Raw genomic sequence first — 20,997 nt, 5'->3', positions numbered from 1 at the left:
TTGAATAGCATCAGTAACAGGTGTTGGCAAAAGATTTGTTGCTGTTGGAGCTTCTAAGAAAATTACTCCAGGCACAACTAAGTGTTGATCAGCATTATCAGCACTTGTGCCTTGATTACCAAGAGACACAGATGGGAAATTAGCCTTGTCAGATACAGTTTCCTGAGATGGAGTAGATGGAGAAGAAGTAACTGGATCAAATTCTTTTTCTTGTGAGATCAGAGATTCCTGATCCCCTTCCTTAGCTGCTTCCTCCTCATCATCTGAAACTGGCCTTTTTGCCCTCTGTTTCTTGTATTTCCTTGGTAATTTAGAGTCCTTGGAAGTTTCAGGAATTGTCATTTTTCTAAGCCTCTTGAGAAGCTTAGATCCTCCAAGTTCAGAATCCTTCTGAGAAATCTTTTTCTCAGCTGCAGTTACCACAGGTTCTGAAAAAAGAATCTGTTCCTCAGAATCTGATTCATCTCTCAAAGTAATCCTCCTCTTCTTCTGAGGTGTTTGAGAAACAGTCTTTGTTCTCTTTGTCTTAGAAGATGTAGGCTTCACATAGGACTTGAGATATGTTCTGAGAGATGGTTGAGAGGTTTGAGGTGGCTGAGTAGAGGTGGTAGGTGCTGATGAACCAGGTTCTGATGTTTGAACATCAGGATAAAGTGCAGTGTACTTAACAGGATCATAGGTGATTAAGGCTTGTTTGACAGATAAAGGTATTAAGAGGGGTCTTAACACAGCCTTTTTAGTATCAGAAGATAATAAATCAGTAAAAGCTCTCTTAGCTATTCTGAAAGATGGAATTAGATCACCAAAATTTTGGGGCGGATTACAACAAAAACTATAAATAAGCTGACAAAATCTTGCAAAATATACAGTATTGTGATCTTCTGTCATCCTATCCCCAATAAAACCTAAGACTGCTCGTGCATAATCAAAATCAGTGTGATTTAGAAGTGCATACCCGATTTGTTGGCTGAATATGGGAATTGCATCAAAATTTGAACATTTGTTGGCGAAAGCTTTGGTAATGCAATCAAAGAAGAAACTCCATTCCCTCCTTATGAAAGATCTCTTCAACTGTCCAAGCTTGGTCAATGTTCCTTCATATCCCAGACTAACCATCATGTTTTGAAGAACTGAGTCATCAACAGTAGAATAAACACAGTCCTCAGGTAGCTGTAATGCCTGTCTAACTGTAGACAAAGTCACAACATACTCATCGTCCCCTGATGAAAATATTATACTTGGGGACCCTTGAGCACCACCATTGTCATATACTCCACTCCTCCAAAACTCCAGTACTTGAACTCCAGAAATGGATGTAGGCTCAGTTAGAGCAAACCCAATATCAGAACTAGTGAGAAAGTCCTGAATGAAATGAAGTTCAGAGGGTGCCTCTGTAGTGTTTAGTATCGCAGAGAAGTTATTAGGAACAAACTTTGCTCCATCAAAGAGAATGTCCTTGGGTGCCATTATGTTTAGAAAGAAATCGGTAACCTGTAATGTGTTTGAGAAAATGCCTCTTAAAAGAAAATCGCCAGTAGATGAGAGAGTTGAAAAGTAAAGAGAGAGATAAAATATAAAGGTAAATAAAAGATTTGACAATCTTTGCTCTCTTTTACTTATACACAAAAAGTAACCGTTGAGGACACATGGCAGACATGCATTTAAAAGTAGTGGTAAATACCTTGACACCTGTTATACATAGAGAAGGCAAAAAGTAATGGGCACGGTAAATAAGGAATAATTACCACCCACTTGCAGTTTTTCAAGGAAAAACCGTTCCACTTACCTAGATTCCATTAATCAAGGTGAATCAGTTTTAATTTAAAATTGAAACTGTTCCCACTAATTCAAATATTTTACTCTGCAATATCAATATTCTGAAAAAAAACTGTGAGTGAGAATGAGTAAAATCAATCAGTTAAGTAAGTACTGATAAAACATTATCAGAACTTAAAGTCAGACACAATTTATACGATCATCAGAATATTTATCAGGATTTATCAATGCGTATCAAAATTTCTCAGAGACAAGATCATAAGACAAAAACAAATTCCATTAATATATCAAAATAATACATTGATGAAATTGAAATTACATCAGAACTTTTACAATCTTGTCCTAAGCTTCTAAATCTAACATCAACAGCCTTAGTCCTAGCTAAGAAGCCTGACAAAGCTGAGGATGAAGAAGAACAGGAAGAAGACGAAATTAAGTCATCTTCCTCTTCCTATCTTCGACAAACAAGATAGCGAGTCGAATGATTCGCTCTTGCTGACGGATAGCTTCCCGCCTTTCCTCCTTCAATCGATCAAGATGAAGCTGGTAGTCCATCTCGAAGAACAGAAGTCGGTTCAGCACCGCCTGTGGGACAGAGCCCCATATCTCTTCAGGAATGGCAGTTACATGCCACTCCTGCTGCCAGTCGGCGCAGCTTAGCTCTATATGAAAATTTTGGTAATTCAAAAACATGTTGAATCGGACCATGATGTTTTTGAAAAAGAATATGAAGTTAAGATTGTGAGAAAAATTGATGGAAAGGCTAATGTGAAGTGGCTGTTTATATAGGCAAGAGAATGCCAGGAGACGCGAAGATATTTAATGCTGACAGATAGAGTTAAGTCTACCTCATCTCCCTAGACTTGAAAAAGAATAACAGTCATTTGAAAAGGAATGTGCACATGTAACAAGAGTGAACTGTTCAAGGACGAGTGCCATTTGTCCTACCCATAGACTATTAATCTTCCACTTCAACATATTCTAAATTAATCTGAGACTGTTACCAAATTTTACTCACAGATAAGTCAAGTAAAGGGTTAGACTGAAAAATCAGAACTTAGACCTATACCAGAACTTAACAGTCATCAGAATATAATGTCTTAATTCGAACAAGGAATATCTATCTTAGTAAGTTTTCATACAAGTTCTGAGTTATAGTCTTCAGAACTTAATCATCAGAACATATAACTAGAACGTGTCCTCAGAATTTGTCCAAGGTGATACAGTGACTGTTTGTCTAAAAGAACATAGACCACCACAAAAATTTCATCATTCATATGGAGTGATTTGTGTGTGCATTAAGCTAAATAACTAATAAAGAGTAAAGTCTGATTTACTTCAGTACATCTTAGAAATAAGTCATAATTAAAATTTTGCTAAAGAGCTGTCATTATCCTGAAACCTACTGATAAATGAGTTCATGCATGAGTCCACCTCAACTGTTTTTGTGCTAATTTTATGCATCTTTTTAAATTCTATTTTACAGTGGCTTCTCAGTGTAAGTGAGTTACGACTGCTTATCAGAATTTATGCTATTATCAGAGTATTTCTCCAGTAATCATAGAGTGTGAAAAGTCACCAAGAAAATATTGTGCTTTTCTAATGCATATTTACTTAATACCAGCTATGCACTTGGGTCGTCCCATTCACATTTTTACTCTAGATCTCAAAGGAGTACCTGATATTATTCTTTGATTCTTTTTCTTCTTCTTTTGATAAGTGAAGTTTAGCAGCACTTAGTACATTCAGCAGTTTTACTAGAATCAGAACTTAAACAGATGAGTAGCATTATTCTAATTTGGGACTTAGTAATAAGATGAATAAAGTAAACTAAACTAAGCTCAAGTATCAGAATTTGCTTGTGTCATAAGATTTCCACAGAAATAATTACTTCTTTCATGGGATCATTTGTTTATTGAAGACTAGTAGGTCAGTATCTAGCACAATTATCCTCATAGGATTGAATGATTACTTAAACAGATATATCACTTATTAGAGTTAAGAGATATATATCAGACAACAGTCAGTACTTAAAAACATTTATCAATTAAGCACAGAATACACAAAGAGATTAATTCTGTAAATACTGATCATAAAGTCTGATAACATAGAACAAGTTTAAGCAGATTTAGAGAAAGAACCTGAAATCATTCCAAGTTCATTTACCAATCTTGTAAAGGTAGCTTCACACAGTGGTTTTGTGAAGATATCTGCTACTTGTTGATCTGTGGGAACAAAATGCAATTCCACTGTACCTTCATCCACATGTTCCCTGATGAAATGGTACCTGATGCTGATGTGCTTTGTCATAGAGTGTTGAACTGGATTACCTGTCATAGCAATAGCACTTTGATTATCACAGTAAATAGGGATTTTAAAATATGTTAACCCATAATCCAGTAACTGATTCTTCATCCAAAGAATCTGTGCACAGCAGCTTCCTGCAGCAATATACTCTGCTTCTGCAGTTGATGTGGAAATTGACTTTTGTTTCTTGCTATACCAAGAAACCAATCTGCCTCCAAGAAATTGGCAGCTTCCACTTGTGCTTTTCCTGTCAATTTTGCAACCTGCAAAATCTGCATCTGAGTAACCTATTAATTTAAAATCTGATTCTCTAGGATACCATAATCCTAGATCAGCTGTTCCTTTAAGATACTTAAAGATTCTTTTTACAGCTGTTAAGTGAGGTTCTCTTGGATCTGCTTGAAATCTTGCACAAAGACAGGTAGCAAACATGATATCTGGTCTACTAGCAGTTAGATAGAGAAGTGAGCCAATCATACCTCTGTAATCAGTAATATCTACTGAATTACCAGTATCCTTATCCAGTTTTGTTGCAGTGGCCATGGGAGTGGATGCACTTGAACAGTCTTGCATTCCAAATTTCTTCAGCAAGTTTCTAGTGTACTTAGATTGACAAATAAAAGTGCCTTCTTCACTCTGCTTGACTTGAAGGCCCAGAAAATAACTAAGTTCTCCCATCATACTCATCTGATATCTTGACTGCATTAGTTTGGCAAACTTTTTGCAAAGTTTGTCATTTGGAGACCCAAAAATGATATCATCAACATAAATCTGGACCAAAAGTAAGTCCTTGCCATGGTTGAGATAGAACAGTATTTTGTCAATAGTTCCTCTGTTGAATCCACTTTCCAGAAGAAACTGAGCTAAAGTCTCATACCATGCTCTAGGAGCTTGCTTAAGTCCATAAAGTGCTTTATCAAGCCTGTAGACATAATCTGGATGTTTGGAATCTACAAAGCCTGAAGGTTGTTCAACATATACTTCCTCTCCAATTCTCCATTGAGAAAAGCACTTTTCACATCCATTTGAAAGACAGTAAACTTTTTGTGAGCAGCATAAGCCATGAATATCCTTATGGCTTCTAACCTAGCAACTGGCGCAAATGTTTCATCATAGTCAATTCCTTCCTGTTGAGAATATCCTTTTACAACCAGCCTTGCCTTGTTCCTTGTAATTATGCCATCACTATCAGTTTTATTTCTGAATACCCATTTTGTACCAACAACAGATCTATTCTTAGGTCTTGGCACTAAGGTCCAGACTTTGTTTCTTTCAAATTCATTCAACTCTTCCTGCATTGCTTGCACTCAATCAACATCTTGAAGATCTTCTTCCACTTTCTTTGGCTCAGACTGAGAGAGAAAAGAATTGTAAAGACATTCATTAGAAGTACCTGTTCTAGTTCTGACACCTGCATCAGGATTTCCAATTATCAAATCAGGTGTATGTGATTTTGTCCACTTCCTTGCAGATGGAAGGTTTTCTCTAGAACTGGATGCTCCCCCATGATTCATGCTGTCTTCGTTTTCATTTTCTGATGCTCCCCCTGAAACTATGCTCTCTGAGTTGGATTCTTCAGCATTTAGATTTTCAGCACTATCAGTACTTGGCTTATCAGAACTTGACGAATCAGAACTTGAAGAGCCAGATGTATGTTCTGATGCTTCTTGAGATGTGATAATATCTTGAGTATGCTCCCCCTGCATTGGTGCATCTTCCTTTGACGTAGTCACCACAGTTTCAATAACATCAGAGTTTAATCCATCAGAGTTTACAGTATCAGGACTTAGACTGTCAGGACTTAAGGTATCAGAATATGAATCTTCATTTTCAAATCTCAGCTGATCATGATCAATGCAATCTTCAAGTCCAGTGATCTTCTTGTCATCAAAAGAGACATTGATAGATTTCATGACCACTTTTGTTCTCAAATTATAGACTCTGAAGGCTTTTATGGAAAGTGGATATCCAACAAAGATTCCCTCATCAGCTTTTAGATCAAACTTGGATAGCTGTTCAGGATGAGTCTTGAGAACAAAACACTTACATCCAAATACATGAAAGTATTTCAGATTTGGCTTCTTGTTCTTCACCATCTCATATGGTGTTTTTCCATGCTTGTTAATGAGTGTTGCATTTTGAGTAAAACAAGCAGTCTGCACAGCTTCAGCCCAGAAATAGGTTGGAAGCTTTGCTTCTTCAAGCATTGTTCGTGCAGCTTCAATGAGAGTTCTATTCTTCCTTTCAACAACTCCATTTTGCTGTGGAGTTCCAGGAGCAGAAAATTCCTGCTTTATTCCATGATTTTTGCAGAACTCTTCCATTATCAGATTCTTGAATTCAGTGCCATTATCACTCCTCAAAATTTTCACAAAATCTTTGATCAATTTATCCAGACATTTGACATGATCAATCAAGATAGATGCAGTTTCACTCTTTGTGTGCAAGAAATACACCCATGTGTATCTGGTGAACTCATCTACTATGACCAACGCATATTTCTTCTTTGCAATAGACATGACATTCACTGGACCAAATAGATCAACATGAAGTAGATAATAAGGCTCAAGAATCGATGATTCAGTCTTGCTCTTGAATGAAGATTTTCTTTGTTTGGCCTTCTGACATGAATCACAAAGACCATCAGGAGCAAACACTGATTTTGGCAGTCCTCTCACAAGATCCTTCTTGATTAGCTCATTTATCTTGTTGAAATTTAAATGAGAGAGTTTCTTGTGCCAATTTCAGCTTTCTTCAATTGAGGCTCTACTCACTAAACAGATTGCAGAACCATCAGAACTTGTTGAAAGCTTAGCTTCATAAATGTTACCACGCCTGAATCCCTTCAGAACAACTTTTCCTTTAGATTTACTAACTATTTCACAATGTTCTGCAAAGAAATCAACATGATAACCTCTGTCACAGATTTGACTTATACTCAGTAAGTTGTGTTTAAGTCCTGAGACCAGAGCTACATCTTTAATGATGACATTCCCAAGATTGATATTGCCATATCCCAAAGTTTTTCCAATGTTGCCATCTCCATAAGAAACACTTGGGCCAGCTTTCTCCACAAAGTCTGATAGCAGGGCCTTATTTCCAGTCATATGTCCTGAACATCCACTGTCCAGAACTAAAATATTTTTCCTGTTGCCCTGCAATCAAAAAGACCACTAATTATTAGTTTTAAGGACCCAGACTTGCTTGGATCCTTTGGCCTTTTTAGGTTTGTTAACATTTGCAGTGGATTTAGCATCAGATTTTATGTTAACAGTTTTCTTATCAGAACTTATACTACCAGACTTTGAATCAGAACTTACACTAGAAGGAACAACAGAAACTTTCTTTAAAGAAGGTTTTATTTGATAATAATCATAGTACAAACTATGATATTCCTTACAAGTATAAATGGAATGCCATAAACTACCACAATGAAAACAAGGATTTTGTGGTTTGTATCTAACAGACTGACTCTTAACTCCTGATTTTGAAGATAAGGAGTTAATATTCTTATTCTTCCTGCAAAAAGAAGCCAGATGGTTAGAACTTCCACAGTTATGACATGCTTTCCTAGGAGCATCAGGAACAGATTTATAGTTATTGCTTTTATTCACACCTTCCTTTCCATTCCTGTTTTTCCTAGGTGATTTTACCTTGTTTGCATTCTTAACATCTTTCAGCTTATGCTTAAGCTGCTTCTTTGTCATTAAGCCTATGTTAACTTCAGCTGTCTTTTCCTGTTTTAGTTTGTCAGAAGCTAATTCCTTTTTAACTTCTGATTTCTCATTTTCAGATTTTTCAGTTACAAACTTAACAGGTTTTAACTTCGGCTTTTGCTTATCAACAGGCTTAATTTCTACAGTTCCTTTTTCATTTTTATTTTCTCCATAACCTAAGCCCTCTTTCCAGTTTCCACTGCTTAGCAAATTTTGAGTTGTTTTGCCAGAGTTAGTCCAAGTCCTAATAATCTCTCTCTCCTTTTCTAACTCAGTTTTTAGAGATTCATTCATTTTTAGCACTTCATCCCTAACATAAAAAGCATCATCTCTATCCTTCTGAGTTTGATGGAACATGACTAACTCTTTTTCTAAGAAATCATTTCTTTTCCTAAAAGCAAGATTTTCAGAAGTTAATCTTTCACATGTTAAAGTTTGATCTCTATAACTAACAAACACGGTTTTAAGATATCTTCTCAACTCATTAATATCATCAGTATGAAAAGCATAAGTAGTCTGAGGTACCTTTGTTTCAGCAGCTTCAGAACTGCTCTCAGAACTTGATTTATCAGCATTTGCCATCAATGCATAGTTCTCCTCACTTTCAGAGTCTGAGGTGTCTGTCCAGCTTTTCTGCTTTGTGACAAGAGCTTTGCCTTTGTCACTCTTGGTCTTCTTGCAATCAGGAGATATGTGGCCTTTCTCACCATAATTATAACATTTAACATTGGCGTAATCTCCTCTGTCAGACTTTCCTCCTCTTCCTTCAGATCTTCTGAAATTCTTCTTATCAGAACTTATGCCTTTCCTGGAAAACTTCTTTCCCTTCCTGAACTTCCTGTATGCAATCTTTGTGATTCCTTTCACCATAAGAGCACACAGCTTCATCATCTCCTCATCAGCATCAGTTTCAGGCAAGCTTTCAGAATCTGAGTCATCATCACTCTCAGAACTTGATGACTCAGTATCAGACTTTATGAAAAGAGCTTTACCCTTGTCTTTCTTTGAGGAAGGTGCTTTGGGGGATTCCTCTTCAACCTTGAGAGCAACTGTCCTTGACTTTCCTCCTTTCCTCTTGCTTCTTTGTTCCATCTCAAGTTCATGAGTCTTGAGCATTCCATACATTTCATCAAGAGTTGTTTCATCAAGATTGTAGTTGTCTCTTATTGTTGTTGCCTTCAAATCCCAGCATTCAGGAAGAGCTAACAGGAATTTTAGGTTGGTATCTTCAAGATCATACTCTTTATCAACCAATGACAAATCATTCAAAAGTTTGACAAATCTATCATATAAATCATTCAATGACTCATTAGATTTTGAGTCAAAATGTTCATACTCTTGAGTGAGTATTGTCTTCCTGTTCTTCTTAACTGTTTCAGTTCCTTGACACCTTGTCTCCAGTGCATCCCATATCTCCTTGGCAGTCTTGCAGTTGATTACCCTGTTTGACATTACATTATCAATGGCACTATGCAGTAAGTGTCGTACCTTGGCATCCTTAGCAATAGATGCTATATCTTCAGCAGTGTAATCACTCTTTTCCTTTGGTACAGTCTTTGCTGCTTCACCTGCAACTACAACAGCGAGCTTGGTAGGTTTGTGAGGCCCTTCCTTGATTCTATCAAGGTATTCTAGATCTGTTGCTTCCAGAAACATGGTCATCCTTACCTTCCATATGGGATATTCAGATGGTCTCAATATGGGTACTCTGATAGTCTCATATCGACTCTGAATTGATGTCTTTGATGATTCCTCAGTTTTGGTAGGCTTAGTTGGAGTTTCTGTGTCAGACATGATTGTGTTTGGATCTTTAACTGTATGTATGTTAACAGAAGGCTCTGATACCACTTGTTAGGTCACACTTTCACTGTAGAGGGGGTGAATACAGTGTTTATTACAATCAAATCGAACTTCAAGAACTTAAGTAACAGAAAATAAACTTTATTGAAACAATAAACTCTGTTACAATCTGGAACTGTTAACTCTCAGTGATGAACAAAATATCACGAGAGCTGCTAGAGTTACAGTAAATAATATTCTCGATAATTATAACACTTATAGTGTAAACCCTATGTCTGTGTTTATATATTACACAGTTACAAGATAATCGCTAATTGATATGGAATATAATTCTGCTTCCTAATATATATCAATCAGATATCTTTTCTTCCAAGTATTCCATTCTTTACGGAATTCCTTCTTCATGCATATCTCTTCTTATGTTTATCTTGATCTTCTTAACTTTAATCAGCTACTGTCCTTATCTGATCGTCCTTCAGCACTTAAGTTCTGATATCTATCTCCTGATGCTTATCTCCTGATAACATAAGTACTGATATCCCTTAAGTCCTGACTTCCAGTATAAGTACTGATCAACAGTTAAGTACTGATTTGTCCTGTTCAAATAAGATCTGAAATCTAAACATAAAACATATTAGCCATGACATTATCAAATATATCTAACAAAACACTTTTCAGAAAAATAGTTTGTAAATTTTATCAAATAGTTTTTAGTTGTTTTTAGTAGGAAAAATTGTTGATGTAACTATAAAATCAAACACACCCTTAATTGTTTCCCGATAATTTTACGCTAAAATTTGCTTTTTTAATTTCAAAATCCCTATATTAAGTAATCTATATTTTATTTTCAACATTTTTCTAAAATTTATCTTTAATTTAAAATTCTTGTAATAAAAAATATTTTTTTTCAAATCATTTAACTTATAAATTATTATTTAACAAACACATCACCAACTTATAAGTAAAATTATTCAAACACCTCGATCACTTATAGATAATAATTTATATATCAATAATATGACACTTTTGAAATTTAAGTTATAAGTTATTTTTTTTTTAAAAAAGAACCCCTCATCTTTACTATCAAGTACACCCTTTCATTATTTTCCATCTAAATTTAACATTTCATTATAATTGTGTATTTTATATGAGTGCTATATTATAATGATAACATCCATTTTAGCAACCACTAGGGCTGAGCAAAACCGAACCGAAACCGAAAAACCGAACCGTGCTAATTCGGTTCGGTTCGGTCCTAAATTTTTCAGAAATTCGGTCTATTCGGTCCGGACCGAATAGACCGAATTAAAATTCGGTTCGGTTCGGTTCTTTTCACAAATATTTCGGTCCGGACCGAATAGACCGAATAGACCAAATCATAAATACTATAATTTTGTATTATATATATTTTACATATATCTTAAAAATTATAATCAAAATTTTTAATTTGTAATTATATTTATGGAATATTAGAACTCTACATATCACATTACTTTAATTATATTTTCAAATTTATAATTTGTGATTTAATTTATAATGCAAATTTATTTTTGAAAAAAATTTCGGTCTATTCGGTCCAAAACCGGACCGAACCAAATTATTTCGATTCGGTTCGGTCCGGTTCGGTCCAAAAAAAATGATTATTCGATTTTTCGGTCTATTCGGTTCGGTCCGGTTTTGGACCGAACCGACCGAATGCTCAGCCCTAGCAACCACCAATAAACTTTCTCCTGGATAGCCAAAATTTTGGATATGAACTTTTCTACTCCTATACATGGGAAAAGTTTTGGGTGAAATCGCTCTCACGACTTATTCTAAGACTTCCTATAAAGTATATAGTTTCTTAAATTATTTATTTATTTTTAAAAATTAAATTGTTTAAACTTTAAAATCAAAAAATAATTTCAAAATAAATTATAGAATTAACATTAAATATGTGTCAAGCGTAAGAAAAATATAATTATAAAATAAACTTAAAATATGTGCCAAGCTTAAGAAAAAACCGTAAATAAATGAGTGGAACATAAAGAATATCATAAAGAGATCATTATACTAGGACACTAAGATTTATTAAATGATTTCAGCTGCAAGTTTATCCGAAACAAATCTGAAAAAAAATTAGATATAAAAAACTAATCGATCCTTTTTGCAAAAAGTTTATTAAATTATTACTGCCGCCCCGCTGTGGCCTGTGGGCAGTGAATCTAAGTTGTATCCAAGTGCAAAGGTCGACTCCCAAACAGGCTTTCTTTTTCTGATACTTTCTAGAAAATTTTGGGCCTCTTATAGTCTTATGTCCATTTTTCTAGGTAAAATATCCCAGGCCTGCTTCATTTTTCCATGCACCCCTTGCAAAGTTTTTGTTTAAATTTTACAATTGCTCATTTCCTTTTCTAGATATCTTTACATTTCAAAAGTTCTTGAAAGTAGATTTCCTACCATATGCTCACTTTATTTATATCTTAAATAGAGGGGTTGCATCATTTCACTCATTTCTTTTCGCTTTAGTATTTAATATCAGGACTTACGATAATCTAATATATAGGGAAATAATTAAATACAAACTAAAATTAAAATAGAAACTTAAAATTAATCTAAGCCATTAGATTTATCCAATATAATGGTCCCCCTAAATCACACCACACAACTACCCTGCACCCTCCCACACCCCATTTCAGCTTTTCCCCTCCGTTTTTAATTTGATATTCCCGTCAAACTGTAATTTTTTTTAAAAATCCGATTTCACTGTATATTTCTACATCTCTCAACGATCGATTTGCATTTCATATGTGTTATATTTCGAATTAATTTTAAAAAAATTATTTGGTTTCTAGTTTTTATTCTAAATTGGTTTCTATTGGAGTAGCCCTCTATATATATATAGGGGCTAGTACAATAGAAACTAATTTAGAATAGAAACTAGAAATCAAATAATTTTTTAAAAAAAACTAATTCGAAATATAACACATATGGTATGCAAATCGATCGTTGAGAGATGTAGAAAAATACAGTGAAATCGGATTTTAAAAAAAAAATACGGTTTGACGGGAAATATCAAATTAAAAACGGAGGGGAAAAGCAGGAATTGGGTGTATGAGGGTGCAAAATAGTTGGGTAGGGTGATTTAGAGGGGGACCATTAGATTAGTTAGATCTAATGACTTATATTGGTTCCTAATTTCTATTTTAATTTTAGTTTGTATTTGATCATTCCCATCTAACCCATTAGATCTACCTAATCTAATGTTCCCCCTCTAAATCACCCCACCCAACTATTTTGCACCCTCCCACGCCCAATTCCAGCTTTTCCCTTCCGTTTTTAATTTAATTTTTCCCGTCAAACCGTAAGTTTTTTTTTAAAATCCGATTTCACTGTATTTTTCAACATCTCTCAAGGATCGATTTGCATACCATATGTGTTATATTTCGAATTAATTTTAAAAAAAAATTATTTGGTTTCTAGTTTTTATTCTAGATTGGTTTTTATTGGAATAGCCCCTATATATATAATAGAGCAATTGGGGTTTATTGAGACATTTTATTTCTTGTAAAATTACTAAAATATCCCTCATAATTATATATGTTAATAACTTTTCATTTAAATTACACGTGATAATTACAACCAATGTAAATGTATTATTTAGTATAACTCATTATTACATATATTTATTACTATTTCATCATTTAAAATAAATTTAACTATATATATAGATACGTCTACCTTAATATATATTAAAACTAAACATAATTTCAACATAAATATAAAAATTTATTATTTTGAGTGAATTTATTAAATACAAAGACTATTTTTAAGAAAAAAATAGGTTAATGTACTAAAATTTAGCGTAAATAGCACAAATTATTTTTATATGAATGGTGCAGGATATTATTATAAAAAAGTATAGTTGTTATCATACGATCAAAATTAAACGTATACAAATATTAGATCGAAAGATATACGTGATATAACGCTAAAAATTTTAAACATATATAAATGTAACAAATATCGAATTTTAATGTATATAAGAAAAACAGTTTAGCAAATTTGTGGTATCATTAATCTTACGACACATACTTCTCGGAGATTATTAATCCCACACTAATAAGATTTCAAGTGATGAGCACAAATTATTTTTATGTGAATGTTATAAGAAATTATTATTAAAAAGCATAGTTGTCATCATATGACTGAAACCAATCGTACATAAATATTAGATCGAAAGATATATGTAATATAATGCTAAAGGTTATAAACGTATTTATATATAACGAATATCGAACTTTAATGTATATAAGAAAACCGTTGAGCAAATTTGTAGAATTATTAATCGTACGATACAAACTCTTCGGAGATAACTAATCTCACAATACATATTTTCGCCAAAATCAATAATCATGTAACTTATTTATCACACAATTTATTCATATTTTGAACAAACGTGTGTCTTGCACCTGTTAAGGAGCTATTCAAAATTAATTATAGGAACAGTTTCCCTGAATACCTGTCTTTTGTTCTTTTACAATCTCTTTCATTCTCTGCATGGTTTTATTGGTCTGGCTAGGTTAATCTTTGTCTATTTCTTAGGCAATGTTACAAATGGCATCCGTACCTCAGTGAGGGCAATGGGGACGGTGAATCTGAACAAAAGATCGTCATTCTGTGTCATGCTAATGCATAGTACAGGCAAACCTTAACATGGACCTCAAATTCTTTGTTTTTAATGTATCTTTTTTCTTTTTCTTTTTTTTCTGTCAGGCGCTTTTAAGGTATCTTTACATTGGCTTTGTTTAAATTAAGCCGGATCGTTATTTGTTATGTAGATGTCACTGTAACAATTTGTTTTTTTTGTGTGTTTCTTTCGATCCATCCCATGCTGTACATGTCTGTTTAAGTAGGAAAAGAAATGCTATATATTTGTACATTAGTTCATATCTGGAGGCAAGGAGCAATATGCCTTCAAAGCAAATAAGTTCTTGTGAACTTGTTGAACTGAACAGTTCGTCTGAACACTTTGAGACTGAGAGCCAGGAGCGTGGGAAGAGAAAAAAACAAAATAATTTTAACAGAGCTGCAGAGTGTAGTGTGTCAGTGGATGTCAATCCATTTTGTGTTGACAAAGCGATTGGCAAGGAAATACTTTTTCATAAACATGAAGAAGAAAGGCAAATGAAAGCTTTCTCTCCTTTCGGAAGCTTTGAAGATTTGTACTTTGATGCCAGTTCTCCTCCGTTTCAGTCATGCGGGGAAGAGATCAAAACCGCGGTGATTGTCAAATCTGAAGATTCTGAGCTTTGTGAGCCTCAAGAGAAGTCGGAAAAATTCAATCTGGAGTCACTTGCTCTTCTAAAGAACTACGGATATAGGTTCAGACACTTAAGAGGACAAAAGATAGAGGTAGTTGGTTGTGCTTTAAGAAGCGCCAAGGGTAATGAGCGTAAAGTATCAACTGATAAGATCATACGAATAGCTGGGGAAAGATTCATCCATTCTGCTATTAAGAGGTGTAATGATCTCTCTAAAGATAGCCATGCATTTTCAAATAAGCCACTTGGTCTCTCTGCTGTGGATACTAAAGATATTGAGCTTGTGGAAAATCTTTTAGCTGCTGCTGAGGCAGTAGGGCAGAAAAAATTTCGTCATGCAAGGAAGCTCCTCAGCAGATGCTGTGAGGGGCCTTCTGTTAAAGGAACTCCTTCTCAGAGGTTAGTGAACTGTTTTTCTGCAGCCCTCTCTGAGAAGATTGATCACCAGATTGGAAGAGAAACATCAAAAACATTTCAGAAGAAGTTACAATTATTAGATTTTGAAGATGCAGTGATGAGCCAAAAGTCCGCCAATCTTGCATTTCACAAGAAGGTACCCTTCTCTCAAGTTAGCCAATTTGCTGGAGTGCAAGCAGTAATTGAACATGTAGGAGGTGCAGATAAGGTTCATATTATTGACTTTGTTATAATGAATGGGGGCAGCTGTATACTTATAATGCAGGCTCTTGCAGCTCGCGATGGGAAGCCCATTGAACATCTGAGAATTACAGCTATTGGAACTAAATCCCGAGAAAGAATTGAGGAGACAGGTAAGAGATTGATGAATTTTGCTGAATCAGTGAAACTGCCCTTTTCTTTCAATGCGGTTATGGTGGCAGACATGCTAGATCTAAACGAAAACCTCTTTGACTTGAATGCTGAAGAAGTTGTTGTTGTCCAGTCATCTTATCTGTTTTCTTCCATGATTGCAAAGTCAGATCGACTTGAATATGTAATGAGGGTGATCAGAAACATTAATCCTAGCATAATGGTAATCATTGAAAACGAGGGAAATCATAATTCGTCAGTTTTTGTGAAACGCTTTGTAGAAGCTCTTTTCTACTATGGCGCATTTTTTGATTGTATGGAAGATTGTATGGAACGTAGCGATCAAAACAGGCTGATTGTAGAACTGAAACATTTTAGTCCTGCAATACAGAACATTGTGGTTGCTGAAGAAAAGGAGAGGACAACCAGACAAGTTGATATGAGTGTTTGGAGGGCTTTTTTTAAAAGATTTGCGATGGTGGAGTTAGAATTGAGCAAGTCTTCCTTGTACCAAGCAAGTTTGATTGTTAACAAGTTTTCTTGTGGGAGTTCTTGCACACTTGATAGAGATGGAAAGTGCCTAATTATTGGGTGGAAGGGAACACCAATTCATTCTCTGTCCGCTTGGAAATTTGATTAACTGAAATTTTATTGGTAATCTTTATTTCAAACTTTGACATATGGATGATTTATTAAGATTGATTTTCATCCTGATAGAGCTAATAGCCCAACTTGTTGCTCGCTTGCCCTCCAAGTTCTATATTGGTGTAAAAAATTCAATTCAGTTATTACTTATCTTTTTAGTAGATCTCAGTCTTTTCATAAGGTTCTCTTTTATAAAATCTGTACAGTGTTTTCAGAAAATCCATTAATTTGGCTTCAAAAATGTATGAATTGATCAGATTGCACATGTGAATGGTGTTCTGATCAGTTGCTCAATATCTATTAATTCTGTCTGGAAAATTACCAGTGGTTGTAAGTGGCCTATCAAATATGATTGATCTTTTCTAGAGATTGTATATCAATTGGAAAAGAAGGAATTATAACTTGTATCGTTGAAAGTAGAAATTCAGTTGCTAATCATATTCAGCTTTAGGGAAATGGCCGGTTAATATTTCTGTCTCGGCTTTATCTTGTTGTCAAGTTGATGTAAATTTGTATATTTTGAAAAGAATCAAAGACTGTCTGATAATCGATCCTAAACAAAATGTACATGGATTATACGTGTATGGTATGATGTTCATATTTTGAACTTACCTATTCATCATTATCACTGTCAGCTTCCTTTAGTTTCAGTCACTTAGATTTCACAATGTTGGTCATAACTGTTTGCTTATTTTTTTTCTCCAACACAACCACCTAGAGAGCACCTTTTTGTGCCTGTATAACGTGATCAGATCTCGATAGTATGTGTAGCTGCAAGCGTGCATTTGGTAATGGCCAGAGAGGTATGCTGTGTGCTGTAGAAAATGGATTTGGGCAGACTCTGCACGTTTCATTTAGAGATCAAAAAATGCAAAAACTATCTTTTAGAAAACATTAGAAACATGGCGTTTGTAAGATTACTCGTTATGAACTCAAACTGGTCATGTGAGACTGAGAGTGACAACCAGACATCTGAACTATTTTGAAGTCTCTCTGATCATGTTAAGAGAAAAAATGGATCGTTTATTTGTCTACCTTAGTCAGGTCGGGACTGAAGGTCGTGTCTGATACGATGGTCATACTCCAGTACGAGGTTATCTACTCTACATCAGTCGGGAGTTAAGGTCATGTTTGTGCAATTGTCTGGTTCAGTTATGTACTTGCTATCAGAGAGGTTACAAGTTGGAATCCGGAAACTCTCTTTAAAACCTAGATATATATTCTCTTCATGATATGTGGAATGAGCTTTAGCCATTGGCAGGACTAACATAGATTCTGGTGAAGTTGGACACGATTTTATGTTAAGGTTCCTAATTATAACGCGATTTTCTGTTCTAAATAACTATCATTTCTATTTTGGTCATACTAGATGCATCTTGGCCATGTAACCAATTTCAAAATAAATCCACCAGGATGGTGTTGTACTTGTATTGTTGGATTTATAAGGTATTTCAGTCTTTGCTATTTTTCCTGACTACTAATGGCTAAAACTTTATTCCTTTGAAATGTCCAACTCAATAAAACAGTATAACAGGGACAGTAGAGGATGGGGACAGAGAGTAAGTGACCATTTCAGTGGTCTTTGTTTTTGGCCTGTGTTTACAGAGACATTACACTGTTTCAAATGTATACATCTGAAAGGTGGTTCATGTTCAAACATCAATGTAATCAATCAGGTAGGCCTAATTGCCGGCTTAATTCTCTCCTCACTAAAGTTCATGATAGTAAATAGGCACTGTATTTTTTGTGTGATAGTAAGAAGTGATAACATATACTTAATTTCGTAGACATGATTCAGGATATAGCTTCACATTGTCATTTCCCGTAAACTCTGGGGGCGGTTTAGATTTTGAAGAAGATGGTCAATTCAAACAAATGTTGCAGCTTACTCGGCTGCAGTCAAACAAATGTTGCAGCATACGCGGCTGCAGTCAAACAAATGTTGGCCAATGCACTGGCATGGCGCCTCTCGCTTAAGCTGTAGCAATTTAATATTTTTCTGATGTTACTAGTCTAGGGTCTAGGGACAGGACGGCCACTGCAGAATGCAGCTAATTGGAAGTGTCAAGACTGCAGTCTATTTTTCGTTTGTCTTACTGTTGGAGTTTTCTCTGTAACTTATGTTAAATGGGTATCAACTAGAAAGGAGTTGGGCAGACAAGATTTTAATAATAATTTATATTTTGCTTAATCCTCTGTATTAAATTACATAATGATGACTGGTGACCAGTGAGACAAAAATGCAGTCAAGATACAATTTTATTGTGACTTGCATGTTTTTATATGAGTTTCGATTATCAAGTAACTAGGATTCTACTATATAAGTAAGAAGATATAATGAGGAAAACAATAACATACCTATTTTATTACAGATCCGAAGACATGGATGTGACGCGTGAATCATCTTCATTAGCATCATTGGAGCTTCTGAACACATTTGGGTGCAGACTGAAGCGTTTAAGAGCTGAACAGGGAAACAACCTAAGTTATAGTGCAACAAGTGGTCCTAGTCGAAAGGAGTTATCCACAGTAGATATTATAAAGGCAGCAATGGACAAGTTCCTAGGATTGACCTCACAGAGTTGTGGCGATCCTTGCATGCTTGTCCATTCTGGCTACTCTGGTTTCTCCAGCGATATTGATGACGAGGTGGAACCTGTTCTTTTTCTTTTGGCTTCTGCTGACAAAGTTGCTAATGAGCAGTTTGATCGTGCAAGAAAGTTGCTAAGCATGTGTACTCACTTGGCTTCTGGCACTGGTAGTCCAGTTCAAAGACTTGTGTACTATTTTGCTCAAGCTCTTGATGAGAGAATTGAGAGAAAAATAGGAATGGTTTCTTCAGAGGGCCTAAATGATTGCAAGAGATGGTTATCGTTATTGGAAGAGGCAACAATCAGTTTGCAGCCCCCTTTAGTTGCATTCGGACTAGCAGTTCCCTCCTGTCTAGTTTACAAATCTGCAGCAATCCAATCCATCTTGGATGCCATGACCTCCGCAACAAGGATCCATATAATCGATCTTGGACTCAAAAATGGCATGCATTGGCCTTTTCTTATGCAAGCTCTAGCAGTTCGACATGAATGCCCCATAGAAAGTCTAACAATTACAGCTCTTGTAACGTCATCAGAGGAAATGATCAAGGACACTGGCAAGAGGTTGTCGCAGTTTGCTTATACCCTGGGATTGCCCTTTTCTTTCAAAACAGCAGTAGTACACGACATAAATGATCTCAAGGAGGACTGTTTCGAGATAGAAACTGGGGAACGAATTGGTGTCTATTCCTCAATGCTTTTAAGGAATGTTGTTGCGCAACCGGGGCAATTCCAAACTCTAATTAGAGTAATTAAAAACCTGCATCCCTCTGTCATGGTTATGATTGAGCAAGAAGCTGATACAACTTCATCAGACTTTATGGACAGGTTCATAGGAGGTCTTATTCACTTCAGTGCATTATTTGATGCAGTTGAGGTTTGCTTGGGTGACTCCAATCCTCAAAGGATGGCTTTGGAAGGAAACTATTTCTGTCCAGGAATTCGACAAATAGTCACCTTCGAAGTTGAGGAAAGAGCAGCTTGGGATTTGAAGATTAAAGATTGGAGAGCCTTATTCAATAGCTTTAATATTGTGGAGAAGGATCTGAGCTCATCAGCACTATATCAAGCAAGCCTTGTCATAAAGAACTCTGCATATAGCAATTTGTGCACACTAAGTATGGATGAAAAAAGCTTGCTTTCTGAGTGGAGAGGAACACCACTTTTCTCACTTTCTGCATGGGAGTTCCTCCCATAATTCCCAATTTTTTGCTAATCGGACCGGAAAGACTCACTTACTTCGTATTGGTCAGGTGTTTTTTTGGGTATGGGGTTTAATTTTAATGAAAAAACACCGCGTGACAGGGTGAGTCCTTGAAAGTAAAACAATGCTAGTGCTGCGCAAACATTCTATTTTTGTTTTGCTAATAGTTGTACTCTGAAAATGTTTTTATGCAAGTGAAGACTTTAGTCGGTAATCTCTCCTTCTTTTAACTTTAACTTTTATATCTCTTACTATATCTTATATGTCAATCAAGGGTTAAAAATATTCTTATACAATATTTATTAGAAATAAGTAGAACACGATTTTGCCTTTCTTATACAATATTTGTGATGTATTAAATAAGAATCGAACCCCTTATCTCACACTCACAAATTTCATGTCACTACCATCATTCTACATAACTTTTTGAGTATAAACTAAAATTCTTATTACATAAGTCATATCCTCTCCTTTTATCAAATTTTATTTTTTAATACTTTAACTTTTGAGTGAACAAAATGTTAGTTTATACAATTATATAGTTGTAGTGTAAATTTTATAGTTAGACAAACGCGCACGCAGACACACACATATAAACATTAATTATGTTGTAATTGTTATGATATATATATATATATTATAAAATTAAATACTTTTTATACTTTTTTATTATTTGTTTTCAAAAAATCATAATTTCATTTAATTCAGTTTGACTTGTGTGCTTATCGGGTCAAAAATATTCAGTTTAATCCAGAAATACCTGGAATGAGTAATAAGATCAAAAAAATCAAATATATTAAAAGATAATTTTAATAAGTAATTCAGTAGGCCATCTCCAAGTGCCATTTTAATGGCCGTGAAATCACGATTTTGACTTTTTATTTTGA

At 35.0% G+C, this 20,997-nt stretch overlaps 2 protein-coding genes across 2 annotated transcripts; both read left to right on the top strand.

The window, feature by feature from the left end:
* Positions 1 to 14,221: 14,221 nt before the first annotated feature.
* Positions 14,222 to 16,310, top strand: LOC141680503 (DELLA protein RGL2-like). Its single transcript, XM_074486711.1, has 3 exons — positions 14,222 to 14,230; positions 14,355 to 14,365; positions 14,420 to 16,310. The coding sequence occupies exons 1-3, from the start codon at positions 14,222 to 14,224 to the stop codon at positions 16,308 to 16,310; spliced, it is 1,911 nt and encodes a 636-aa protein (XP_074342812.1).
* A 2,387-nt stretch (positions 16,311 to 18,697) lies between these two features.
* LOC141680502 (DELLA protein RGL1-like) lies at positions 18,698 to 20,104 on the top strand. Its single transcript, XM_074486710.1, has one exon. The coding sequence runs from the start codon at positions 18,698 to 18,700 to the stop codon at positions 20,102 to 20,104; it is 1,407 nt and encodes a 468-aa protein (XP_074342811.1).
* Positions 20,105 to 20,997: the final 893 nt, after the last annotated feature.

The sequence above is a fragment of the Apium graveolens genome, chromosome 8 (assembly GCF_009905375.1).
Source record: "Apium graveolens cultivar Ventura chromosome 8, ASM990537v1, whole genome shotgun sequence".
NCBI classification, from domain to species: domain Eukaryota; kingdom Viridiplantae; phylum Streptophyta; class Magnoliopsida; order Apiales; family Apiaceae; genus Apium; species Apium graveolens.
Note: the sequence above shows the minus strand (reverse complement) of the source record. Positions and strands in the feature narration are given on the sequence as shown.